The sequence below is a fragment of the Mandrillus leucophaeus genome, unplaced genomic scaffold, assembly GCF_000951045.1.
Source record: "Mandrillus leucophaeus isolate KB7577 unplaced genomic scaffold, Mleu.le_1.0 Scaffold276, whole genome shotgun sequence".
NCBI classification, from domain to species: Eukaryota; Metazoa; Chordata; class Mammalia; order Primates; family Cercopithecidae; genus Mandrillus; species Mandrillus leucophaeus.
Window position 1 is genome coordinate 3,816,424 of NW_012102876.1, and position 25,606 is coordinate 3,842,029.

The 25,606-nt window shown below is 35.8% G+C and overlaps 1 protein-coding gene across 5 annotated transcripts in view; it reads left to right on the plus strand.

The window, feature by feature from the left end:
• Positions 1-25,606, plus strand: part of PICALM (phosphatidylinositol binding clathrin assembly protein) — a 112,571-nt gene that overhangs the window by 66,045 nt on the left and 20,920 nt on the right. For 2 of the 5 annotated variants that reach the window (XM_011984920.1, XM_011984921.1), the window contains exons 9-17: positions 408-493; positions 2,703-2,826; positions 3,074-3,210; positions 6,644-6,747; positions 13,231-13,380; positions 19,624-19,731; positions 21,278-21,409; positions 21,504-21,534; positions 22,322-22,421. In XM_011984920.1, the coding sequence (XP_011840310.1) occupies positions 408-493; positions 2,703-2,826; positions 3,074-3,210; positions 6,644-6,747; positions 13,231-13,380; positions 19,624-19,731; positions 21,278-21,409; positions 21,504-21,534; positions 22,322-22,421 (972 nt within the window). The remainder of the gene's footprint in view (positions 1-407; positions 494-2,702; positions 2,827-3,073; positions 3,211-6,643; positions 6,748-13,230; positions 13,381-19,623; positions 19,732-21,277; positions 21,410-21,503; positions 21,535-22,321; positions 22,422-25,606) is intronic. The other 3 variants (XM_011984924.1, XM_011984923.1, XM_011984922.1) reach the window with 2 other exon arrangements.

The following is a 25,606-nucleotide window of genomic DNA, read 5'->3' on the forward strand; positions in this document are numbered from 1 at the left end:
TTCAGTGTCATTTATCAATAATTATTCCAGAGTCATGTTTGAACACATTCAGTTGCTCAGCAGTGCTTATTAAGTACCTTCTGCATGCTCAGTAGTATGTCTAGCTTTTGGGAGTATGGTTTTACTTTAAAATTTAAGTACTTGCAAGATTTTAAAAAAATGTTTCATGTTTACATAGTTTTCTGTTCTTAACTTTTTTGGTAATGTTTCTTAATATTTCCAACTAGGTCATGTTTGTATAATAAAAGTAACATTGTCATTCTCATTAAGTAGCTAAAACTCCACTGTTAATTAGTACATGAAGAACATACCTGTTTATTTTTGTTGCTCTCTGATTAGATGATACTTGATTTAATTTGACCAGTGGCCTAATTATCATGAAATTCTTAATATTTGTACAATTGCAGGCCCCCAGCAGTCTTCTTGATGCTTTGGAACAACACTTAGCTTCCTTGGAAGGAAAGAAAATCAAAGATTCTACAGCTGCAAGCAGGTACATCATTCTTTGTAGGACAAAGAGCAAGAGTGATTTTTCTGAGGGAGTAGATGAAATCAGCTCAAGTTCCAAGCCATTTAATTTCTCTTTATCTTGATTTGATTTTCTATAAAATGGGTTTAATCATAATGTCAACCTCATAGAATTAGTATCAGGATTAAATGGATTAATACATGCAAATTCTTGAAATAGTTTCTGACCTTCAATAAATGTCAGCATCTGTTAAGATAATGACAGTGACTGCATAGTTTAGAATTGTGTTTATGATGTCAGAAGTTCTCCTGAAGATGATAGTGCATTGTTTTGTATGATGCTTTATAGTTATAAGATACTTTTTTTTTCTCTCCCCCCCCCCCGCCCCGCCGAGACAAAATCACACTCTGTTGCCCAGGCTGGAGTCCAGTGGCGTAATGCCCATCACTTGCAACTTCCACCTCCCGGGTTCAAGCGATTCTTCCACCTCAGCCTCTCAAGTAGCTGGGACTACAGATGCATGCCACCACACCTGGCTAATTTTTGTATTTTTAGTAGAGACAGGGTTTCACCGTGTTGACCAGGCTGGTCTTGAACCCCTGAAATCAAGTGATCGGCACACCTCAGCCTCCCAAAGTGCTGGGATTACAGGCATGAACCACCGTGCCGGGCCTATAATTACAAGATACTTTCGTATTAATTTGCTCAATCCTAACAATAGCACTGTGAAGCATGTAGTAGCAATGCTGGGACTCAAACCTAGAATATCTGACATCAAATTGCATCATCTCTGTCTAATGCCAGTTCATAGGGTTGATTATTGATATTTTATATTTTAATCACTTTATTATGTTTTAAGCTAATTCCTCAGACTAAGACCAGTTAACCTCGCAAATTGAAAGTAACACATATCATTTCATATCAATCTGGTAACATGATTTTTGCATTGGGTTAAGAATTTACTTGAGTTACTCTCATGTTTTCATTTGAAGCTTTTTTAAAAAAACATGAAGAAAGAATTTGTATGATGAGAACTTTCCTTTGGTTCTTTTTAGACTTTCTGATTGTTTCAGAACTTTAGTCTTTCTTTTAGTAATAAAATTTAAGTAATTTTCAACGGAAAATGCCATTATTAGATTTTAGTACTTATTTTTAATCCTAAATTTGTACTTTGAATTTTCTAGTAGGATTTTCGAAGTAGCAGTCAAAACAATAAGTCTCATTTATTTGAGAGAATAATGAGGAAAAAAGCCTTGTAGTTCAGGTGTACCAATTTACCTGAAATGTTTATCATAAAATGTATTGGTTTTCTTGCATTTCTGTCAACTATGTCACTCTTCCTTTGTCTTCTGAGTTGTACCTTTTTATTGACTTATTTATAATACTAATTTTATGTAAAATTTAAAAGAGTTTTTACCACTTTACGTGCTTAAGTAGAAACTAATGATGATTAGTGTGTGGTAAAAGGGAAATAAAGCTCAAGGTAGTTCTTCAGGTTAGAATTCTTTACCACTTGTTTTACTTAGCCTAGAGTTAACATTTGGAAAGTTAATGTTGAGGTTTACAATGTGGATACTTTTTTGATAAAAGGGAAAGGAGGTGGCTTGTCAGTAAAAGATGATACATTGTATGTGTATATTAAAAAGGAAATTCTAGTTTGGCAAAAGGGCAGCACATAGAAAGATGCCAGATGACCTGGTGACTAGATTGAAACCAGTCTTCTTTTGAAGGAACCTGAAGTCCTCTGGGGATGTTGTTATAGGTGAAACATACCTAGACCTCTGTTACGTATTACTGGTATGCATGTTTTGGTGTTCTGTGGCACTGCCAAAACGTAGGCTGTAAATTAGCAGAGGGTTTTCACTGTGATAAGGTCAACACTTTTTCCCATCAGGGATTTTGTGGGAGTATGTGGGCTCTTTCCCAATTGCATTGGTTTCCTCTCTTGGGGCTTGGAAGAGGCAATGTGCCCCACTCTCTTGTGAACCCTTTCCAAAGTCAAACATTTACTCTAAAAGCAGTGAGTGTATATGTAAGTCAAGATTTTTCTAATTGCTCTAATCCCGTAGATCACTGGGTGGAATATTTCATCTGAAGTACTGGATTTGAATCCAGAAGTTAAGTTTATAATTATAGTGCCTATCCATGGCAAGGTTGCCAGACCGTTTCCTGACCTGGTTGTAATGTGAAGTGTTTAGCAAAAAGCCAAATTATCTCTGTTCAATTATCCTAGGGCAACTACACTTTCCAATGCAGTGTCTTCCCTGGCAAGCACTGGTCTATCTCTGACCAAAGTGGATGAAAGGGAAAAGCAGGCAGCATTAGAGGAAGAACAGGCACGTTTGAAAGCTTTAAAGGTAAGTTTGTGCATTCTCCATATTTGGAAAAATGAGTACAGGTGTTCATTAAGTAAATGGGGCCTCTGCACGGAGTCTTAAATGTATAGTGTTAATGGGCTGAAACTCAGTCTGACTTTTCATCGTGACATAGAATTAGGTAAAACAGAATACCTGCTATCAGAACAAATTAGAAAATGCTTTTTTCAGAGGTTGTACAAACAAATCTAGTTTCTGGAATCCTTATGGTAGTTCCCTTTCTTAACAGGAACAGCGCCTAAAAGAACTTGCAAAGAAACCTCATACCTCCTTAACAACTGCAGCCTCTCCTGTATCCACCTCAGCAGGAGGGATAATGACTGCACCAGCCATTGACATATTTTCTACCCCTAGTTCTTCTAACAGGTAGGAGTAGAAGTTAAGGTTACCTTTGAATATGTAGGTTCAAAGACTTCTAATAGAAATTTTGCAGGAATTTTCAGGTTTACTTTTATTTATACTTTTATAATCTATTCACACAAAGAGGTGGCGATAAATGGTGATATTGGTATAATACCTAAAGATAAAGTGGTGAGAGTTTATGTTTTACTTATTTAGGAAATGAAATATAGTTAAATCACTGATTTATGCTAATAGGAATATAGCTGTTATCTCTGGGCAAACTTTTTATTGTGTAAAAATTATGATTAAACACATTTATGAGACATCTAATGGTTCAAGACCCTTTATAGCTCTTTGACATATGGGTATGATGTATATTTTAAAATACCATTTCATTGGATATTAAACATCTGTCATATCTGTTTCCTGGTTTTAAACTCTGTAATCTGGAACATAGTGACAGTTTAGTTGCCAGGTTTCTTGGTATTGAAGCCTACCACACTAACTTTAATAATCTTGTTGTCTAATTTAAGCTACTTAACATGGAAATATAATATTGTGGGGTAAAGTAAAATAATTGACATTTTCTAAACCTGTTTTGTCTTTTACCTCAGAGTGGCTTAAGGTAGTTTAAAAGTCAGATTCTGGTTTGAATCCTGGCTCTTTTAGTTCTTAACTTTTTTTGAGAACTTGTTTTCAAGTGAGATTGTGGTTCTCAACTTTAACATCAGAAACATTTGGAGAGTTTATTAAACTACAGATATCTGAGTCCCAATTCTGGAGTTCTAATTCAGTAGGTGGGACTTGGGGCCCAAGAATTTTTGTTTCTAAGATGCTCCCAGATGACTAGCTGTTATTAGCACAGTGTGTTATTAGCACATGTTAAATGTTCCATAGAGAGTGGTGAGTTTTTTCCTTTCACTTTGTTGTTGCTGTTTATTTTATTAACTCACCCTTGAAAGTTCGTCTTCCTGCCTACTGACTCCTAATAGCTCAGCCTAAAAGCTCATTGTACGTTTTAGTATGTGAAATGCTTGCTGTGTGCATTCTCAGTTGCTGCCTGCTCCCTAAAATCTTAGTAGGTGTTTGCTGAATTTAGTTCTCTTTTTCCTTTCAGCTTTATGATTTGTTTGCTCATGTATGCTACCTTCTTTAATCCCCAGTTAAGTAACGTTGACCCCATTAAGGGGCAAGTTCTCAACATGGAGACCTTGAAAAGAAGTCTGTCCTAGGAGAGATAAGTGAAAAGAATGTTCAGTGTTTGAGGCTGAAACAAATTATTGGATGAAGAACTAATTTCACTGTTTTATCTCACGTACTAAAAATGTTCACCTTTTTAATAGTAATTAAGGGCAAATCTTACAGCCCATTTATAGAATTCTTATTGTATATTCTATATGTTCCCCAAAGCACTAAATGCATTTATATCTACTATCTACACAACTGTTTTACATCTAAAAGACATGTCTTCAAAACTTTTTTATAAAAATACAGTTAGAAGGAATAAGTTCTAGTGTTTGATAGCACAGTAGAATTACTAGTTAGTAATAATAATTGCGTTATCTATGTCAAAGTAGCTAGAAGATTTAGAATGTTCTCAACACAGAGAAATGATGAATGTTTGAGTTGTGATAGATGTCCTGATAATTACATGGTATGCATGTATCACAATATCATATGTATCCCATAAATATGTACAATTGTTGTATATCCATTTAAAAAGAAAAACATTCTATTTTGGAGAATATATAAGTTAAAAATTAGGAGCTGGGTGTAGTGGCATGTGCCTGTTGTCGCAGCTACTCAGGTGGTTGAGGCAGGAGGAAGGCCTGAGCGCAGCAGTACAATGCTAGCCCGGGCAACATAGCAAGACCCCGTCTCTTTGCGTGTCTCTCTCGTATTCTCTCTCTCTTTTGAGACAGTGTCTTACTCTGTTACCCAGGCTGGAGTGCAGTGGCACAGTTATGGCTCACTGCAGCCTCAACCTCCTGGGCTCGAGCGTTCCCCCGTCTTAGCTTCCTGAGTAGCTGGGACTACAGGTGCACTCCACGATGCCCAGCTATTTTTCGTTGTTTTTTTTTTTTTTTTTTTTTTTTTTTTTTGCCATTTTGCCCAAGCTGATCTTGAACTTTTGGACTCAAGCAGTCCACACACCTCGGCCTCCCAAAGTGCTGGGATTACAGGCATAGCCACTGCACCCAGCCTCCAGACCCCTTAAAAAAATTATCTGTATTGTGTTTGAATTTTTAGATACTCTAGGGTCATGTTTTGAGTTGTTCGTTAAAATCACATAGAAGTCTTGAGGTCAGAAATATATCATGTAAGCCAGGCATGGTGGCTCATGCCTGTAATCCCAGCACGTTGGGAGGCTGAGGTGGGTGGATCATCTGAGGTCAGGAGTTTGAGGCCAACCTGGGCAATGTGGTGAAACCCTGTCTCTACTAAAGGACAAAAATTAGCCAGGCATGGTGACATGCGCCTGTAATCCCAGCTACTTGGGAGGCTAAGGCATGCAAATCACTGGAACCCAGGAGGTGGAGGTTGCATTGAGCCAAGATTGCATCACTGCACTCCAGCCTGGACAACAGAGTGAGACTCTTGTCTCAAAAAAAAAAAAAAAAATAGGCTGAGTGCAGTGGCTCACGCCTGTAATCCCAGCACTGTGGGAGGCCGAGGTGGGCAGATCACCTGAGGTCAAGAGTTTGAGACCAGCCTGGCCAACATGGTGAAACCCCGTCTCTATAAAAATACAAAAATTAGCCGGGTGTGGTGCTGCGCACCTGTAGTCCCAGCTGCTCGGAAGGCTAAGACAGGAGAATCAATTGAACCCGGGAGGCGGAGGTTACAGTGAGTGAGCCAAGATCGTGCCGCTGCACTCCATCCTGGGCGACAGAGCGAGACTCTTGTCTCAAAAACAAGAAGAAAGAAATATATCATGTAAATAGTGTGTTGTATAATGGGGTGGCTCTATTCATAAATGCATGTAAAATTTTTTCCCTGTATCATTGATACGTAGTTGGGATACTGAGGCACTAGAAGTGAGGTTAAGGAGTATTTTACTTTGTAGTGTATTGCAAATGTGATTCAAGTTCTGTGAATATTAAAAGAATTTTAAAAATATTAAAATAGCTATGATATTTTGTATTTTAGAATCTTATTGTTTAGGTTCATTTTAATAAGGAAATTAGTTTTTTTCCGGGGGAAGACATTTATCCTTTTCCGAAGAGCTACTGTTCTTTGAATCCTGTATAAACTTAAGATATGATATTAGATTATTTTTCCAAGCCTCCTTAGAAATATGCTATTATATGAAGAAACTGTTCCTCTTTTGAGATTTATATTAATGAGACTTTTCTTCCTTGTTTTTAATGTTTTTATCTGCGGTGGGCAGAGAAGGTGACACTAAAGTGGAAAGTTTTTCTGGTAAATAAAACACGTTTCCAAAATATCTTTCTAGCACATCAAAACTGCCCAATGATCTGCTTGATTTGCAGCAGCCAACTTTTCACCCATCTGTACATCCTATGTCAACTGCTTCTCAGGTAGCAAGTACATGGGGAGGTAAGCATTGATGAATTCTATTTTAGATTTTACATGCATCTCTTCTCATTCTGTGGTGTTTTACTTATTTGTAGTTTTTTATTACACTTGATACATGAGAACTTGATAAATATTAAAATGGTAGTGAAGCAGTTTTATCCCTTGAAGGTATGTTCCTTTATTATAAATAATTTAGGAATTTATGTTCAAATAAATTATGAAATGACATTTAATAAAGATAAATGTAAGAGGAAGGACCAAGTGTATTTTTAGGTATGAGATTATTCTTTTAATGTTGAATTTTTATTTCATAACCAGAAAATGCATAGTGGTTATTTTGATTTTGGTGTAGAATTTTTGTTTTAACTTTTGGGGAAATAACTTATCTTAAGTATATGTTAAGTATATGATAAAGTTCTAATAAAACTCAGATGGTATTATCACACAGGAACTATGTTGTGACCAGGATTGTCTTGACCAGCTGTATGGTCAAGACTTAAATGTTTTAAATGTTTTTTAAATTAAGACCTGAAAGATTTTGTTAGTCAAAGAATTTTCCCCTTGTGCCAATAGGTATGTTTGCTGCCCTTAAGCATTTCTGAAGTGATAGGCTTATCTCTCATAGCAAGATAAATTATTCTAATGAGTTTTTACAGTATATAAACAAAGCTTTTTTCATTTTATTTTAATGATTTGAATTTAAGAACATTTAAAAATTTTTTTTTAAGGAACTATATCCTAGAAAGTAAGCTCTGTGAAGGCAGGTTTTAAAATATTTTGTTCTGACAGGTAGTTTGTAAACGTTAGTTGAATAAGTGGGCGCTTTCTCTTCTGAACAAGTTCTTTTGATGTCAAGGTGGGGCACAGAGCAGATAGTGAAACCCTAAAACACTAGATTTCAGGCTAGTTTTGTGATCCTGAACTTGATTTCAAAAACTAATTGACTTTGAAGGCTAGTTTAATTTAGCTAAATCTTAAGATCTGAGAGTAATTCCTAAAAATGACAAGATATTAATTGTTAAGTATTTTAGAATTATTTCAGAATGAACTGTAGATAGCAAATTAAGATTTAGAAAGGAGTTTCTTGATATCCTGATGGTATGTTCTGATTTTTGAATTCTTAATTATTTTCTGCCTTATTGTGAATTGCTTTAGAAAAGGTTAGTAGAATTAACATGATCATTTAAGCAGTTTCAGCTTATTTTCTTTTTTAAAAAATGGAGTAGTCTTTTTAAAACTAAGGCTGAGTTTTTCTAAATAGATTAAAAATATTACAGAAGGCCAAATAAAAATATATTTAACATTTTAAAGAAGCTGAACTGCAATTCCTAATTGTTTTGTCTGGACACCATGTACAACTAAAAATGACAAGTTGAAGTTTCTACTTGAAATTGTTAAAGTCACATGTGAAAGCAGATAGACTGTTACGGTGGGAGAACAATTCTAAGTAATTTCAATCTGTAAGAATTGTTCTGTGGCCTGTTAGAAGACATTATTCCATCAAAGTCTCTGTGTGACAGACTGCAATATATTGGAATACATTTAATCATGTTTTACTTTTCTATTTTAGTTTATTTTGCTTTGTATGCTATTTCTGTAAAAATTTCTCCCATATTAAGTCCCATAGTTTAATCAGAATTAAATCCTGTCTTGACATTCATATAAGGATATTTGGCTTCTGAGTTGGTGAGAACCAAGGTTTTGACTTCCGCATGATGCTGAGGAGTATTTTAAGCCAAGAATGTTCTAATTCGAGTCAGTATTCATATCCAGGACAATCATATTGATATATATTTTTTTAATTTTTAAAATTAAAGTTTGACTAAACAAAGTTAGACTGAAATAAAGAAATCTCATATATGGCCTGGTGCGGTGGCTCACACCTGTAATCCCAGTACTTTGGGAAGCCAAGGCGGGCAGATCACACGAGGACAGGAGTTCCAGACCAGACTCACCAACATGGCAAAAGCCTGTCTCTACTAAAAATACAAAAATTAGCCAGGTTTGGTGGTGCACATCTGTAATCCCCACTTCTTGGGAGGCTGAGGCGTGAGAATCACTTGAACCCGGGAGGCGGAGATTGCAGTGAGCCGAGATTTGTGCCACCACACTCTAGCCTGTGCGACAGAGTGAGACTCTTGTCTCAAAAGAAAAGAAATCTCATATATGAAAAGCTTAGATCATAACATTAAATGCTTAGGGTATTTTGAAGTTAACTATTTAGCTGAACACTTAAATATGTAACAGTTTACATATAATGCTGCTCTTATAGTATATGACAAAACAAAGGTATGATTTTTTCATAATCCCCAAATCGTGTTCTATTCTTTTATTGGCTTTTATTAGCTAAAAATGAATGCCAATAATAGACCTAGTATTTAATGTAGTTCTTATAAACACCACAGAAATGATGTGCATTCCTGGTCATAGATAGATTAGTGATAAGGTAGAGATAAAGGGAAGAAAAGTTTGTATGTGTATATGAAAGACATTTAAGATTCCACCTTTTGGTAGAATGAAAATGAGAGAACAGAAGCTCTCTTGTTGCCCTCATTGTATTGTTAATGAGCCTTGACTTTTTCAAAAAATGTTGTGGAGTCTAAACAAGCAGTGGGTATTGAATACTAATACCTGAGGAGACCTAGGTTTTCATCACCCTGAACATTTTGTATTATAGCAAACTTTTGAGTTTTTATATCTAAAAATACGCAATATTGTCAGCTTGGTACACCGTTGAGTATTTGAAGCAAGATTTCAGATTTTAGTTTAGGTATAATAGAATCCATTCTGAAGTGTAATTTGCTTTACTTTTAGCTGGCATGAAACACAAAACACTTGATGAAAACATTTGATTACCTGGGCAGGTGCAGTGGCTCATACCTGTAATTGCAATACTTTAGGAGACCAAGGCAGGAGGATTACGTGAGCCCAGGAGTTCGAGACCAGCCTGGGCAACATAGCAAGACCTTGTCTTTACCAAACGATGTTTTAAAAAAAATTAGTTTACTGTGTGTGAATGTAGATATCAGTTGTTTAGGACTTAAAGGCTATAGTATGACTGTGGTGCCATTTTAGTCTTTGTTTTACAAACTTTTTTTGGATTTTTTTTAATGACTCTAGTGTAGCATAGAATTAAACTTTTGGGCCAGGTGTGTTGGCTCATGCCTGTAATCCCAGCACTTTGGGAGATCGAGGTGGGTGGATCACTTGAGGTCAGGAATTTGAGACCAGCCTGGCCAACATGGTGATACCCCGTCTCTACTAAAAATATAAAAATTAGCTAGGTGTGGTGGTGTGCACCTGTAATCCCAGATACTCGGGAAGCTGAGACACTAGAGTCACTTGAACCTGAGAGGTGGAGGTTGCAGTGAGCCAAGGTCATGCCCTTGCATTCCAGCCTGGGCGACAGAGCGAACCTCTGTCTCAAAAAAATAAACTTGAATGAATAATGAAAAAAATAATGGACAAAACTGTATTTAAAAATTTTAAACTGGGTGCAGTGGCTCACACTTGTAATCCCAGCACTTTGGGAGCTGAGACAGACGATTGCTTGAGCCTAGGAGTTTGAGACCAGCCTGGGCAACATGGCGAGACTTTGCTTCTACAAAAAAAAGAGAAAATTAGCCAGGCATGGTGCCATACACTTGTGGTCCCAGCTACTCAGAGGGCTAAAGTGGGGGGATTGCTTGAGCGCAGAAAGTTCGAGGCTTCAGTAAGCCATGATTGTGCCATTGCACTCCGACCTGGGCGACGGAGCAAGACTCTATCTAAAGGAAAAAAAAAAAAAAACTTTAAGGGATTTAGAATTGCCAGTTTAATAGATTAACTTGAAATAGCTAGAGCGTTATTATTACACCTTAATGAATTGGTTTTTATATTATAGTGTAATGTCCATAATTAACATCTTGTAGATTACCTGTAATATTTTGTCAAGTAGATTAGGAACTGGTTTTCCTTATCCGATTGATCTAATTATGAATACATTTGCACATATTTCTGAATATTCTTCTCTAAGGTGTTTCACGTAATAGGAAGTGATTGAAATTAGGTGCTAGGGAAATTAAGTGCTAAATAAAACCTATCTGTCAGTAGAACAGCGGATAACTGGTAACCTTTCTTGAACATGTGTATTCTCATAAACCAGTGGCTCTGTTACAGAAATAGTGTGTGTTTTTTTTTAAAAATGACTTATTTCATGGCTTTTTTTTTGCATGAAAAACAGGTATTTTACTTGACAAAATACAATGTACTTTTAAAATTCTATGCAGCTATTAATATCATGTATTTAAAAGCAGAACATTTGGCTGTGTGTGGTGGCTCATGCCTATAATGCCAGCACTTTGGGAGGCCAAAGTGGGTGGATCACCTGAGGTCAGGAGTTCGAGGCCAGCCTGGCCAACATGGTGAAACCCCGTCTCTACTAAAAATAGAAAAATGAGCTGAGCGTGGTGGCACGCGCCTGTAATCCCAGCTACTCGGGAGGCTGAGGCAGGAGAATTGCTTGAACCCAAGAGGCGGAAGTTGCAATGAGCCGGAGGTTGCAATGAGCCGAGATCACGTCATTGCACTCCAGCCTGGATGACACAGCGAGACTCCATCTCAAAAAAAAAAAAAAAACAAAAAAACCAAAAAAAAAAAAACCAGAACTTTCGGCCTAACTGGCCAACTTTAAGCTTAATGCTTTCTTATGTAAGAAGAAGCTAGAGTGACCATCAGTATATATATTAGCTAAAAATACATATATATTTTTAGTACTAAAAACCACTGTCCGTGGTGGTTCATGCCTGTAATCCCACCACTTTGGGAGGCCAAGGCAGGAGGATCGCTTGAGTCCAGACAGGGGTTCAAGACTAGCATTGGTATTATAGCATCTCTACAAAAATTAGCCAGTCACGGTGGCACGTGCCTGTAGTCTCAGCTACTCGGGAGGCTGAGGTGGGAGGATCACTTGAGCCCAGGAGTTTGAGTTTACAGTGAGCCATGATTGTACCACTGCAGTCTGCCTGGGCAACAGAGCAAGACCCACTCTCAAAAAGAACAAAACAAAAAAAACCGACCGCACCCCCCTACAACTTCTTGTAACTATTTTCTACTTTTTCTTTCTTAATTATTGTTTTCTGATTCTTTTTTCCCAGTGTTCCATTTATTGGGGAGTGGAATGATGGGAAAGATTTCGCGTTTGAATAGCATAATCAGTATATTTTAATAGATTTGTAGGACTTTATTTTTTTTAGTGTGAATTGGTGTTCCACAAGAATACTATTATAGAAAAGTTCTTATGTTACAGAAAAAGTTGTATTGAAAAGATGTGTTATTTTAAAAATCATAACCTGAGTATTTTCTTGATTTTTTTTTTTTCCTTTTTCAAACAGTTGTATTTGAACTTGCAGAATGCTTGCCTTGAATTTTTTGACTTTAAAGGAAATGTGTCTATATCATAGTAAATGAGCTAGTCCTTAGGCCAGTGTTGCCTTCTTAATGTGCAATAATACAATTTTGAGAGTAAAATACAGTACCTAGTAGTGTGAAGGTACCCCAGTATATTTTAGTGAAGGTCAAGAACTAAACTAGAACAGACAAGAAAGATTCTACTGTTTAGAATTACAGGAGTATCCGCTTATTTTTAATTATGTTACAAAGAAAAAATTATGATAATATTTTTGCTGCTTTTTATTTTTTTCTTTCCCCATTTAGTTAACTTTTTAAATCTTGAGAAGTAAAGAAAAATAGATTTCAGTCATTAGAATGATAATTATCTTGAATAAGGTATCAGTATAATATTTATCTGATTCTAGAATAACATTAGATAAAGTATTTGATAATGGTACATGTTTGATATCATTCTAGTAGGGAAACAACACTTTTGTTGTTCCTTTAGCAAATCATTTAAAGACTAAAGCTCTTAGATAGACATTCAAAGCTGTTGCCGATCTATTAAGTGGGCATTCTTTCATCTCTGTTCTTAATTATCTAAAATTCTTTTCCCCCATGCTTAGATTTTTTTCTTCATCTTTATTTTTTATTTTGAATATATTATCTGCATATGCCAGAAACAGCTTCTTACCCTTAATTTGTCATTACCCTCTTTTTTCTTTGAAAGTTTACTCACGACACACATACCTATTGTCAATATTAATTATTCAGGTAAACACAGCTATACCACCGCGACCAACACACTCACCTAGGACAGGGAAGATTGGTGCGGGATGGGTGGCTCTTTATAGAAATATCTTGGTTATTATTCTCTTTTTTAACTACCTCACTGTTGGCTTTCTGGTGTTAACAAATAAAATGATTTTTTTCTAAGGATTAATTTTAAAATATGTTAAATGCAATTCTTCCATCTTGATAATTAGATATTTTTTGTTTTTGATAATTTAGATATTTAAGATGAATAAACAATAATATAGCTACTATTTTTCACTTTTCATCTTTTGACTAATTATAATACTAATTAATTTACTTCCTTTCTTCGTTTTGCTGTAATACATTTGGACTGCACAGATCCTTTCTCTGCTACTGTAGATGCTGTTGATGATGCCATTCCAAGCTTAAATCCTTTCCTCACAAAAAGTAGTGGTGATGTTCACCTTTCCATTTCTTCAGATGTATCCACTTTCACTACTAGGACACCTACTCATGAAATGTTTGTTGGTAAAGTACCATTTAACCTTTTTTTCCAATCAATGTTTATACTGCCTAACTATATTTTACGTGTCCATTAATTACTTTAAAAGCACTGCAATAATTACTTCAGATTTTAATATCAAATTCTAAAACTAACCAGCAATCATGTAGTGAGTTTTTTAAATTGACACTAGCATCTCAATTTTATTTATACGAACTTCTAGGAAAATTTCTCTTGATGTTGAACTCTTTTTTTTTTTTTTTTAGCGTTTTGTTCTCTTATCATGTTACAATGCAGTACTCTAGCTGTCTAGTATCACATGCAGCTTCCTGTTTTAGTTTGGAGAACTGGTTGAAAAGTAACATCTCTTAAACTTACTTGTTTATATGTGTTTATATTTTTCTCTTTGTGCTTGGGAGAGAGGGTGGTTAATCACTCTTAGCAACTATCTTTAATCTTTTGTTTCTCTTTTAGCTGTTGCATGTCATAGTTTTATATTGTCCAAAGTCTATGCATATCTTTTATCCCATTCTGAAGGATTTCACTTTATTGATAGTATGGAGATAAAAGTAGGAAGTATGTGTTCCATTTTAAATAGTAAAGCAGAAACACAACTTGACTTGGATATTCTGTAATTACAGTATAAAAAGGCAGAATTTCACACTGAGGTTATATAGGGAATAGTAAGTTTTAAAATATATACTGAAGCTGAAATAAATGTTTTTGAATTCTGGTGAAAAAGATGCTAACCCTGCTCCCCCCCAGCCCCAAAGACGATGAAACAACTTTTTTTTTTTTTGAGACAGAGTCTCGCTCTGTCGCCTAGGCTGGAGTGCAGTGGCACGATCTTGGCTCACTGCAAGCTCCGCCTCCCAGGTTCACACCATTCTCCTGCCTTAGCCTCCTGAGTAGCTGGGACTACAGGCGCCCGCCACCTCGCCAGGCTAATTTTTTGTGTATTTAGTAGAGATGGGGTTTCACCGTGTTGGCCAGGATGGTCTTAATATCCTGACCTCTTGATCCACCCGCCTCGGCCTCCCAAAGTGCTGGGATTATAGGCGTGAGCTACCATGCCTGGCAGACAATGAAACTTCTTTTGTTCAGTTCAGAGAAGCAGCTTAGGGTAATGTGAATTTAAATATTTCATTAAAACAGCATGCAGAAAGTCATCAGTATACCCTAAACAAATCATGTGACCACATTCTAAATATTCTGTTAGATATATATGAGTGAGGGGAAGGAAGTAGTAACTAGAAAGCGAGTTAGTAGAAGGAGAATAGACAAAGTTCCAAGTCAGGTCTTCTAAAAATATGACTAGTCTAATAGTTTAAAATACATATATACCCAAAGTGTGATAATTCATTGCAGTAATTCTTTCATGTCATTTTGATACAAAGTTGCCAACCCTTACTCTATAGGATTAAGAACAATCCAGAAAAACCAGAATAGCTATGTATCTAGGCAGCTTCTGATCTTGACAGAGGGAAGACATTTGATACAATGATATGTGTAATAGGTAATAGTGTAATAGGTAGCTTGTCCTCATTGAAGCTTCAAGAACACTGAATTGTATGTCAAGGAGACTGAGTTGTGGTCTTAACTATGCTGCATATGTGATTGTCTGTGAAAGTGTCTAGGCTTGCCTTCTCACCTGTGAAACCACACATTAGAGGACAGGATCGTGTTGGCTAAAAAGCCAACTGCCTCATATTTCTTCTCTAATGAGATACAGTGTTGGGTTTTTCTTTTTAATTTATGCAAACAGAATAGTTTTTTAAAAGTACTTAATGGAGCCTTAAGTTCTTTTTTTAGTACGTTGTCATTTGAAGAATGCCAAGTGCTTGGGCTCCCCCCATTTTTTGTTTTCTCAATTACCCATCCCACTCATAACTGTTCCTCCCCTTCTCTTTCTTTTTTCCACCTTCTCTTCTTCCTCTTATTCCTTGCCTGCCTCCCTAGCTGCTTCCCTGATTCTTTCCTTCCCCCTTCCCCTCTTTTTTCCCTGTCCTTACTCCTTTCCTGCCTTCCTGTCTTGTGTGCCTTGTCAGAATTGTTTGTGTCACTTAAGTTTCTCCTAATACTACCTTTATGTGCCTAGTTTCTTCTACTGTAGCCGGCTCATTCGGAGCTAGATAACAGTATCTTTACAACTTATTTATGCAGGAAGGATTTTTTTTTCCTTAAAATGAGTTTTTATAAACTTGGTAAGAAAAAATACACTTACTTGCTTTCAAAGAACACACTACTTTTTGCCTAACTGCATTTGCCTTAATTAAACACTTGGTGATTTTATGAATAGATGCTTATCATCTTCTTACTTTACTCCATTCTCAAACCTTAAATTTTCAGAAGCATATAAACGTTTTAATATTACAAGGTTATGTAATCTGAAGTTTTGTATAATCTATGTCTTTCCACATATATTCAAGACCATTGTGGTAGCAGTAAAACCTCAAAGTCCAGCTGATATTTTCTGTGTGCATAGTAGTTATTACTGTAGTTAAGTTGGGATTAAAAAGAATGCTTGACACAACTAAAGAATTGAGGCTCTTGATCGCAAGAATTGGACAGGACTAAATATTTTTTAAATGGAATTTATTAGGGCGTTTGATGGTATGTGCTTGGAGCCTAGTGAACTTAGGTTTGAATTCTAGTTCTGCTTCATGAACTAAGACTTTAAGCAAGTATTTAACCTTTTTAAGGCTACGCAAGTTAGGAAAATAGTGTCTTGCAGGATTATCATGAGGTTTACATACATGACTACGTAACATCTAGCACTTTGCTAGGCATATAAAAGTATCAAAACAACTACCACTAAAAACTATCTTGGGAGCTGGGTCCAGTAGCTGGTGCCCATAATTCCTGCCAATTAGGAGGCTGAGGCAGGAGGATAGCTTGAGGAGTTTGAGGTCAGCCTGGGGAACATGCAAGACCCCATCTCTCAAAAAATTTTAAGAATTTAAAATTCTTGTATATGTGGACCACATCATGATTAGAATGTACTTATTACCTAAATTATTATGTAGTCATCTTAAACATTGGTTTTTTTTCTTTATTGCTTTTAGATTTTAAAATTGCCAAAGATTATTCACTTTTTTTGGTCTAATAGCAATGAAAAGCTCAAGAAGTTCATAAAATTTGAGTTGTTTTTAATTAATTATATAGCAATAGTAAAAAAATGTCTTGTTCTACTTACTATTTTATGTAAGGTGAAATACTTGGGATTAAACTGAAAAACCCCTAATAAATTTTAGAATCGAATCAAATGGGGGTTCGAGTCTTGGTTCTGACAGGCTTACTAAATCTTTGACCTTGGGTAAATTATGTAATCTCTCTTTGTTTCCTCATCTGTAAAACGGGGATAATAACTATGTCATAGGGTTTATGTGAGGTTTAAATAATACCCTGTTTATAAAGCCCTTGCATAGTGTTTAGTAGTGTTTAATAAATGGTAGTAGTTACTTTGACAAAAAAGTATGAGCCCTAATTTATTGTAAAACTACCACCAAAATCAATTCACAGTCCAACCAAGTTTTGTAAAAGGTATTTGGAATGCCTTTCTTTCCCCAAAGCTTGTTGATCTTGTACTTTTCAGTTAATTTATTACTGTCCTCTTGAGATTTATCCTGCAGGCCAGTGGTTTCTAAATGATAAACTGTGGGTTGGTGCTGGTTAGTGAGAAAGTTTTCACTGAGCCTTGGTGAAATGGAAGAGTAAGCAGGACCCGTGTAATAATATCATAAAGTTAACCTTAACTCAGAGCTCAGGCCTGCTCTTTTTAGCGTGTGCGTGCGTGCGCGCGCGTGTGTGTGTGTATTTCTGTAAACTTTCCCTTTTAGAATAGTGATACTAGCTGGGTCTTTTTGTTTTAAATAACTTTTAAAAATTAAAAGTTGACAGTCCTGATAGTTTCACAAAAAGTTGATGATGTGCATTGAAATTAGATGTAAAACTTTAACCTTGTTGGTATGTGTTTTTCAGGCATGCAATAATTACTTAAAAAATTGTTACTTTGGAAATAAACTGCTTGCCTCCATGATAACTATGTGACTTTAAGCAAATATTAAAAGCTCATTCGCTATTGCAATTTACTAATTTTTTTTAACTTTTTTCCTCTGTCTATAGAGGCTTTTAAAACTTGAGATACAAGTTCTGGGTTACTTTATAGTCTTTCTAACCTTTTATACTTTTAGGTAATTATGTTGTAATTTCACAGATTGGTACCTCTAGGCATTTGAGGAGATGGCTCCTCTTTTTACAGAAAATATTGAAGTCATTTCTGTGTGACTATAAAGGATAAGCTTATCTTTTATATCAATCATATTCTAGAAAGCTGAGGCAAAGTAGCAGGACAAAATAGGAATTTGATATATTGGCCTAATTTTAAATTGTTGTTCCATATATAATCTAAAAGTTAGTGACATCATAGCCAAGATTGTTACCAGAATGATTTAAAGAACATTATCTGTACTGCTAACACTCTGATAATAGCATGGGCACATAATTAAGCATGATAGATTTTTTTCTTGAGTAGATACATTGGCTTTTTATGTAAAGGTTAAGAGAACAACCAGTAGTAGTAAGCTGATGGCATAATTCCTAAACAGCTTGCACACTTAAAAATATTATTAAATTGGTAAGTCTAGGATTCTCAGATCGTTTTCATGAATAGTCAGGAGATTTATATACTAAGTTATTTCGTATTTTGATAGTGTTTTGTGTTCTCATTGTATGACCAATGTCTTTGAGTTAATAGTAGTTTAAGGGTTATGTGATTATGGAACACGATCAGACTGGTACATTCTCTAAAAATGTGTGTGCTACAGAATAGTCATTATAGGATGTGTAAGATGCTACTTTAAAGTAGTATCATTAATGTGTATCAGCTTGTATGATTCTTCGCTAATAACAAATTGTTGTTTCTGTCTTTGAGGAGCTTCTTGGACATCTCACCAAATCTTGTCCTACTTTTTACAGTTTTCTTTGAGATCAGTCTTTCTAGTACAACATGCTTCATTGTACTTCTTTACATCCTGGTGTTATACATTAAGAATTCAAAGTGAGATTCTGACCCGAATAGAGGAGGGGAAGAGAGGGATCCTAAGTTTAGGACACCAAAAGTTTAACTTCTCCCTAATGGTGTAGTTGTTAACCTTCTAATATAGGTGGTTTTTGTTTGTTTCTTTGGTTTTTTATATTCTGACTCGGTAGAATTTAGAAAACGAAGAGACCTTAGGAGCCTTATAACATTCCAAAAGGTGAAATAATTTCTTCTTTGTGATCCTTGCGAGGTTGCTGTTTATTTGGATATACTCAATGATTGAAAGTTCTCCAAATCACATGACAGCCCTAATATTTTTAGGTGATTTTAATTCTTTTCAGCCCTTAGACATTCAGAACCTTACTCAAATATAACCTCGCATAATTGGAAACCTTATATTTGTTAATTCTGTATAGGCTGATCTTAAAGACATGAGCTTATTATCTGTGTAATACCACTAGCATTAGTGTAATGCAGGCAAGAAAGAATAAGGTCTGTTAATGGTTTTGTGTTTCAAGAGTAGAGTCAGCTTAATTAGTATGCTTGAGTTTATGCTTGTCATCCCCACTGTTGCAAGTACTAAGTTGAAGTTAGAGGGTGGTTGAGAGTTGAAAGTGGCATATCTTCTTTCTTTGATGTTTTAAAAGCACATGGATACAGATGGACATAAGGATTAGTGAGTTGCAACATTGAGAATCCCATCACTGAACTTAAGCTATTTAGCTTTTGATTAACTGTTGAAGGAAGGATGGAGAGAAATATGGAAAATGGGTAGGTGGGAGGGAGAAAAACTTTTATCTTGGGGATACTGAGAGGTTTCATACTTGTTTTTTAAGCACTACAGAATTCTTACTGCATTCTCAACTGATCCCTTACTTTGCGTATGTATTTTGCTTCATGCAAAATCTTGTAATTTTAGATGTGTTTAGTTTTTTAAAGATTATCCTCATACAAAATTAAGGTAAAAGATACGCAAAGATTTCTGTAATGAAGCATATTTTCCGTTCAGTGTCAGTTGCTTATTTGTTAATTTTGTCAGTAGGATGATTTTGTTAGAGAAAACCTAATCGCTGCAAAAAATGTGATATAGAAAACATCTTGCTTGAAGGATTGGCTTTGTTTTTGGGGAATTTACTGCATTTTCCATTCTATTGTCATCATTATTAAATAGTTGTAAATGTAGAGTTATTAAATAATTGAACTTTTTTTTCGATTTTGGTTTACCCAGGATTCACTCCTTCTCCAGTTGCACAGCCACACCCTTCAGCTGGCCTTAATGTGGACTTTGAATCTGTATTTGGAAATAAATCTACAAATGTTATTGTAGATTCTGGGGGTAAGGAAAAAAATTTTATTAAAAATATTATAGTGTCCTAATTTAGATTCTGTGTAAGGAAAAATAATGCTGCTTTTAAAATGTTTAAGTATATTAAGTTGGGGTAGCCAAAGAAATTGACCCATCCCCCCAAGCACTAGACGAGAACTTCAAGGAGCTGTTTAGTCATTATTCTTTTATTGGTGCCAGTTTAGACTTTGGGAACATTTTGTTAGTCCTGGAGCAAAATAAGAGAGAAAAAGAGATTTAGCTCTATAGAATGCTAAGTTGCTTGTGACTGTGTGTTGTGACTATGTTGTGCCTTTTTAGGCATGCAATTTTTACCTTTACTGAAATGAATAATAACAGTATTGTATCTTAATGTATGAAATTGGCTATGTTTGTAAACTAGAATAATATAACTTGTGGTACCTTGACTTGTTTAAATAATCTATTATAAATAATTAGAATGTATTAAATGATCAGGCCTGCGGGTACAGAAGCTTTTTATTGTTTTATATATGATTCTTATTATAATTCATTTGTCTTAAAGAAACTTTTTAGATCTGTAGAGCCAGGTTTCCACTTTGTGTTTTCATTAATACCTTGTTAATTTGAAGTGCCTGTAAAACTTTGACACTCATAATTTTGTTCTTACCCTGGGATGGCCTTTGATTTTGGTTAGTAATTAACTTTTAGCCATTTAGAGAGAATATATTGAGATGTTCTTAATTTTATAACATATAATTAGTTATCCTCCAAAAACTAAGAAGCAAGCCTAGAAAAAATATGTGTGGACTAAGAATTTATTTTTTCTGTGCACTAGTAGATTTATAGTAATATTTTTTTGCTGCATTAGATTTTAGTTTGTCTTGCCTGGGAAAGTGGAAAGAGAGACCAATCATTGTTATGAACTATCATCTTTGGTGACTTTCTTTTTCAAACTCTAATATTCCTAGATCATACTATTGAGTCCCATAGAGAGTTTGATTGGATTTTCTTTAATTTTCTATCCTTTGGTGAGGAAAACTTAAAGAATTTTATTTTCATTTTTAAGAATTGTCCTCGTTTACTAGATGGGCTTATGCAATTACAGTGTTTAGCAGTTTCTTAGATATAGTTCACTCTTACATTCTCTGCTTTTAAAAAAAGGTCTATAAAATCTTATTTCTTAATGCAAAAGGAACTTTTTTCAACGTTCCAGAGAGCTATTTTTTAACCTATGTTGCTTTAGATATGAGTCTTCAAAAAATTTTGCTGGGCAAGCAGGAGAATTACATTCCTTTTTTTCCCTTTTGTAATACTTCTCTCTTATCCCCTTTAACCCTAATGTAATTTTGTCATGAGATAAGAGATGATTTCTGTCAAAACAAATACAGCCTTCTCAGTCAGTTCACTGTGAAGTGGTAAATTTCTCCATTTTCCATTTAAAGACATTTACTGATGTCTATTTTTTGGATAACTTTTCCAGTGAACAAACAAGGAGAAAAGGCAAATACCTCCTTTAGAAAACCATAGCATCATAAAGTTCCTTACAAATTCTATTTCGTCTGTTTGTAACTTTAAGGCTTTGATGAACTAGGTGGACTTCTCAAACCAACAGTGGCCTCTCAGAACCAGAGCCTTCCTGTTGCCAAACTCCCGCCTAACAAGTTAGTATCTGATGACTTGGATTCATCTTTAGCCAACCTTGTGGGCAGTAAGTAGTCTTTGGATACTTTAATCTTCTTTTATGTTGTTTTATTAAACTGAGTCTTGTGTTATCAAATGCTTTTTTTTTTCTCCTTTACTAGATCTTGGCATCGGAAATGGAACCACTAAGAAGTGAGTGTTTAATACACACATTTTTTTCTCCATTTGTTATTTAGAGGTTGATTTGACTTTCATCTCAAAAGTATGTATAGAGATGTCAAGTCTGCATCTTTTTTTTTTTTTGGACACAGAGTCTCGCTCTGTTACCCAGGCTGGAGTTCGGTGGCGCAATCTTGGCCCACTGCAAGCTCTGCCTCCCGGGTTCACACCATTCTCCTGCCTCAGCCTCTCAAGTAGCTGGGACTACAGGCACCTGCCACCATGCCCAGCTAATTTTTTTTGTATTTTTAGTAGAGACAGGGTTTCACCGTGTTAGCCAGGTTGGTCTCAATCTCCTGACCTCGTGATCCCCCAGCCTCGACCTCCCAAAGTGCTGGGATTACAGGCCTGAGGCACCACATCCAGCCTTTTTTTTTTTTTTTTTAACAGAGTCTCGCTCCGTTGCCCAGGCTGGAGTGCAGTGGCGCTGTCTTGGCTTCCTGCAACCTCCACTGCCTGGGTTCAGGCAATTCTCCTGCCTCAGCCTCCCTAGTAGCTGGGATTACAGGCACGGGCCACCATGCCTGCCTAATTTTTGTATTTTTAGTAGAGATGGGATTTCACCATGTTGCCCAGGCTGATCTCGAATTCCTGACCTCAAGTGATTTGTCCACCTTGGCCTCCCAAATTGCTGGGGTTACAGGCATGAGCCACCACGCCCAGCCTAAAGTCTGTATCTTACTCTGTTCAATATACTTAGATAGTTAAGGAAACTTTATAATTAGAGACATTTAATATTCTCACTTATGTTTATTTAAAGTGATGTAAATTGGAGTCAACCAGGTGAAAAGAAGTTAACTGGAGGATCTAACTGGCAACCAAAGGTTGCACCAACAACTGCTTGGAATGCTGCAACAATGGTGAGTTGAAGAAGCTTCTGATATACTAACACTTGAATAATTTAGTTAAATATGTAACATGAAAATGTTTTTAAAGTGATAGGCATAAATAGATTGTTACTGAGTTTAGAAGTGTAAGTAATTTGTATTTCTTTTAAAGGAAGCTGGTTGCCTATGTTTACCGGATGTATTTTAGTGGCTAACAAGTATTTAAGGGTTACTTTGTGCCAGAGTTCATTCCAGTAAATACTAATGTTTTATTTTTGATAATTCTATTAATGTGTTAGTAACTATTATTACCCCCATTTTACAGATGAGGAAGTGGAGGCACAGAGTTATTAAGTAATGTGCTCAGGATCACAGAGATCTTAAATGATTAGTTGCATTTTTAGAACCTAGGCAGCCTAACTATAGAACATATGTCCTTAGTCACTACTCTATATTACTGACCTCAAATTTTTTATTTATTCTTCTAAAATATAAAATCTTCTAGTTTCATTATTGGTAAAGAAACTATACTTGCTTGGGTTTTGTCATGTAGTTTATATATATGACAATATATTTGATAATTATATATATGTCATATAACTTATACAGTTGATTCTCATTATTTGTGTCAGTTAAGTATTTAAAGTCACTCCAAACACTGAATTAGTGAACACTGAACCCTTGCTAGGGGAAATATATACATATACGTATATGTCACATAGATGTTCCTTTTAGAAAACCTCATTCTAGTATATTCTATTTTCTTTATTTTGCGAAAGAGGAAATAAAGTTCAGAAGTGTTAAGTGACTTGCTTAAGGCTGTCGCACTAACTGGTGCCAGAGTTGGAATTTTAGCCCTGTCCAGCTGGCCCCAGAGTCAGAGTTTCTTGCAGTATGATGGACTCCCCATCCTCCTTCTCTATCCTCTGGTCTGGTCTGAGAGCTGAACCAAGGCAGAGCGTCCTTTGTTCCATCTCAGCTGGAAGTGGACTGTATTGGATGAATCAAATTTTTGCCACTCTGCAAATGAGCATGAATGGCCTGGAAAGCACCAGGAGTGTTGATTTTTGGTGTCACAAAGTTTATCAGGTAGGTGAATTTGCAAATACAGAATCCATGGATAATGAGGATTAACTGTATTTTCTAATTAAATAATTAGCATCTAGTAATGAAGAGGTTTTAGCATGTTTTTAATTACTGTAAGATATGGTAGACCCAGAATAGCTTTGTGGCTATTTTCCTGCCCTAGGCCAGTTTCTCTCTTACCAACCAACAAATTTTCGTCAAAGAAAACTCCTTCTTGTGGAAAAGTTTGAAGCATTCATTCTCCTGACAGTAGACTAGTAGCTGTGTTTTGATTACACGGGCTACACATTACTAAGAGCCATCCTATTACTGTTAGAGGCCTCTGTTGCCCTTACAGCCACTTCCAGAGCACTGCCCTGTTTTCCATGGGTTAATGATATGTTAAAATTAGTAGGACTGAGCTAAAAATAGTATGTTTGTAAAAATTTGTGCATTTTATTATATAGCTTAAGACTTAATAAATGGAAAGTAATATTGAGATTTAGCTACCTTTTTAAGGCAGTTATTTTTTGTTTTTATAGATAGTGTTCACTGCCATCACTAATTTTATTATTATTATTTTTTATTTATTTTTTTTTTTTGAGACAGAGTCTCGCTCTGTTGCCCAGGCTGGAGTGCAGTGGCCAGATCTCAGCTTACTGCAAGCTCCGCCTCCTGGGTTTACGCCATTCTCCTGCCTCAGCCTCCCGAGTAGCTGGGACTACAAGTGCTCGCCACCTCGCCCAGCTAGTTTTTTGTATTTATTTAGTAGAGACGGGGTTTCACCGTGTTAGCCAGGCTGGTCTCAATCTCCTGACCTCGTGATCCGCCCGTCTCAGCCTCCCAAAGTGCTGGGATTATAGGCTTGAGCCACCGCGCCCAGCTATCATTATTATTATTATTATTATTTATTTTTTTGAGATGGAGTCTTGCTCTTTCGCCCAGACTAGAGTACTGTGGTGCGACCTCAGCTCACAGCAACCTCTGCCTCCCAGGTTCAAGTGATTCTCCTGCCTCAGCCTACAAGTAGCTGGGATTATAGGTGCCCACCACCATGCCCAGCTAATTTTTTTAGTTTTAGTAGAGATGGGGTTTCATCATGCTGGCCATGCTGGTCTTGAACTCCTGACCTTAAGCGATCCGTCCACCTCAGCCTCCCAGAGGGCTGGGATTACAGACGTGAGCCACCATGCCCAGACTACCATCACTGATTTTAAAACTGTGCATTTAAGTAGTTTAGATTTTTATACACACAAATACACAATCTTAAACCTGTAAATGTTGCTCACTTGAGGAAATTGGAGCATGTATCACCCCACTTTTAAAGACTTTTTTTCCCCCTAAATGCAAAGCAGTTGAAAAGCAGTTTTAAGTTGACATCCATCTCTTTGAGTCTGAATCCATTCTTCTTCCCACTATAACGCACCTCATCGACTAGGGTATGGTAGGAGTTTAGAGTAGTGGATTTTATGATCTCATGTGTGAATTATGACATTGATGATGTATGAGGAATGATATAAATACCAATGCTACTATTAAAATATAATGAATATTTTCTGAAGTTAGTATTAATCTATATGAAATATTAGGAGTTCATAGATAGCACTTAAGACTGACTACTAAAATGTAATAGGTATTTAGTCCTGTGGAATTTGTATTTAAGTTGATAACAGTCTTTATCTTGCTGTGTTATATATGGTAATGTGTATCAATGCTAAAATATTTGTATGTATTTTATGGAGTTTTCTTTTTAATGCCTAATGTTTGGGGCTGATAATGTGATTCACTACTTAAGATAAACTGCTGCTTTTGACATTTCTTTACATTTCTAACCTTTTTATTAATCCTTAAACACTGTCAAGGTTTTTCAGTGTTTTTTTAATTTAACACAAATTCATTGGAATTTTATTAAAATGAATATTATACTACAAATTATTTTAATTAGTGCTTGTTTTTTTTCTGTGGTAAACATCTGGTACAGCCCTGTTTATGGGATGCCCAGAATTTTGCACTATTGACACTATTGATAGAATTGATGTTTTAATGATACTTGTAATCAATAAACTATTTTTTATATGAAGAGATGAGGCCAAAGACTACAATTCCCTTGTCAACCTTGATAGTGTTTTAGTATAGATGTTCTTTCATTAGAT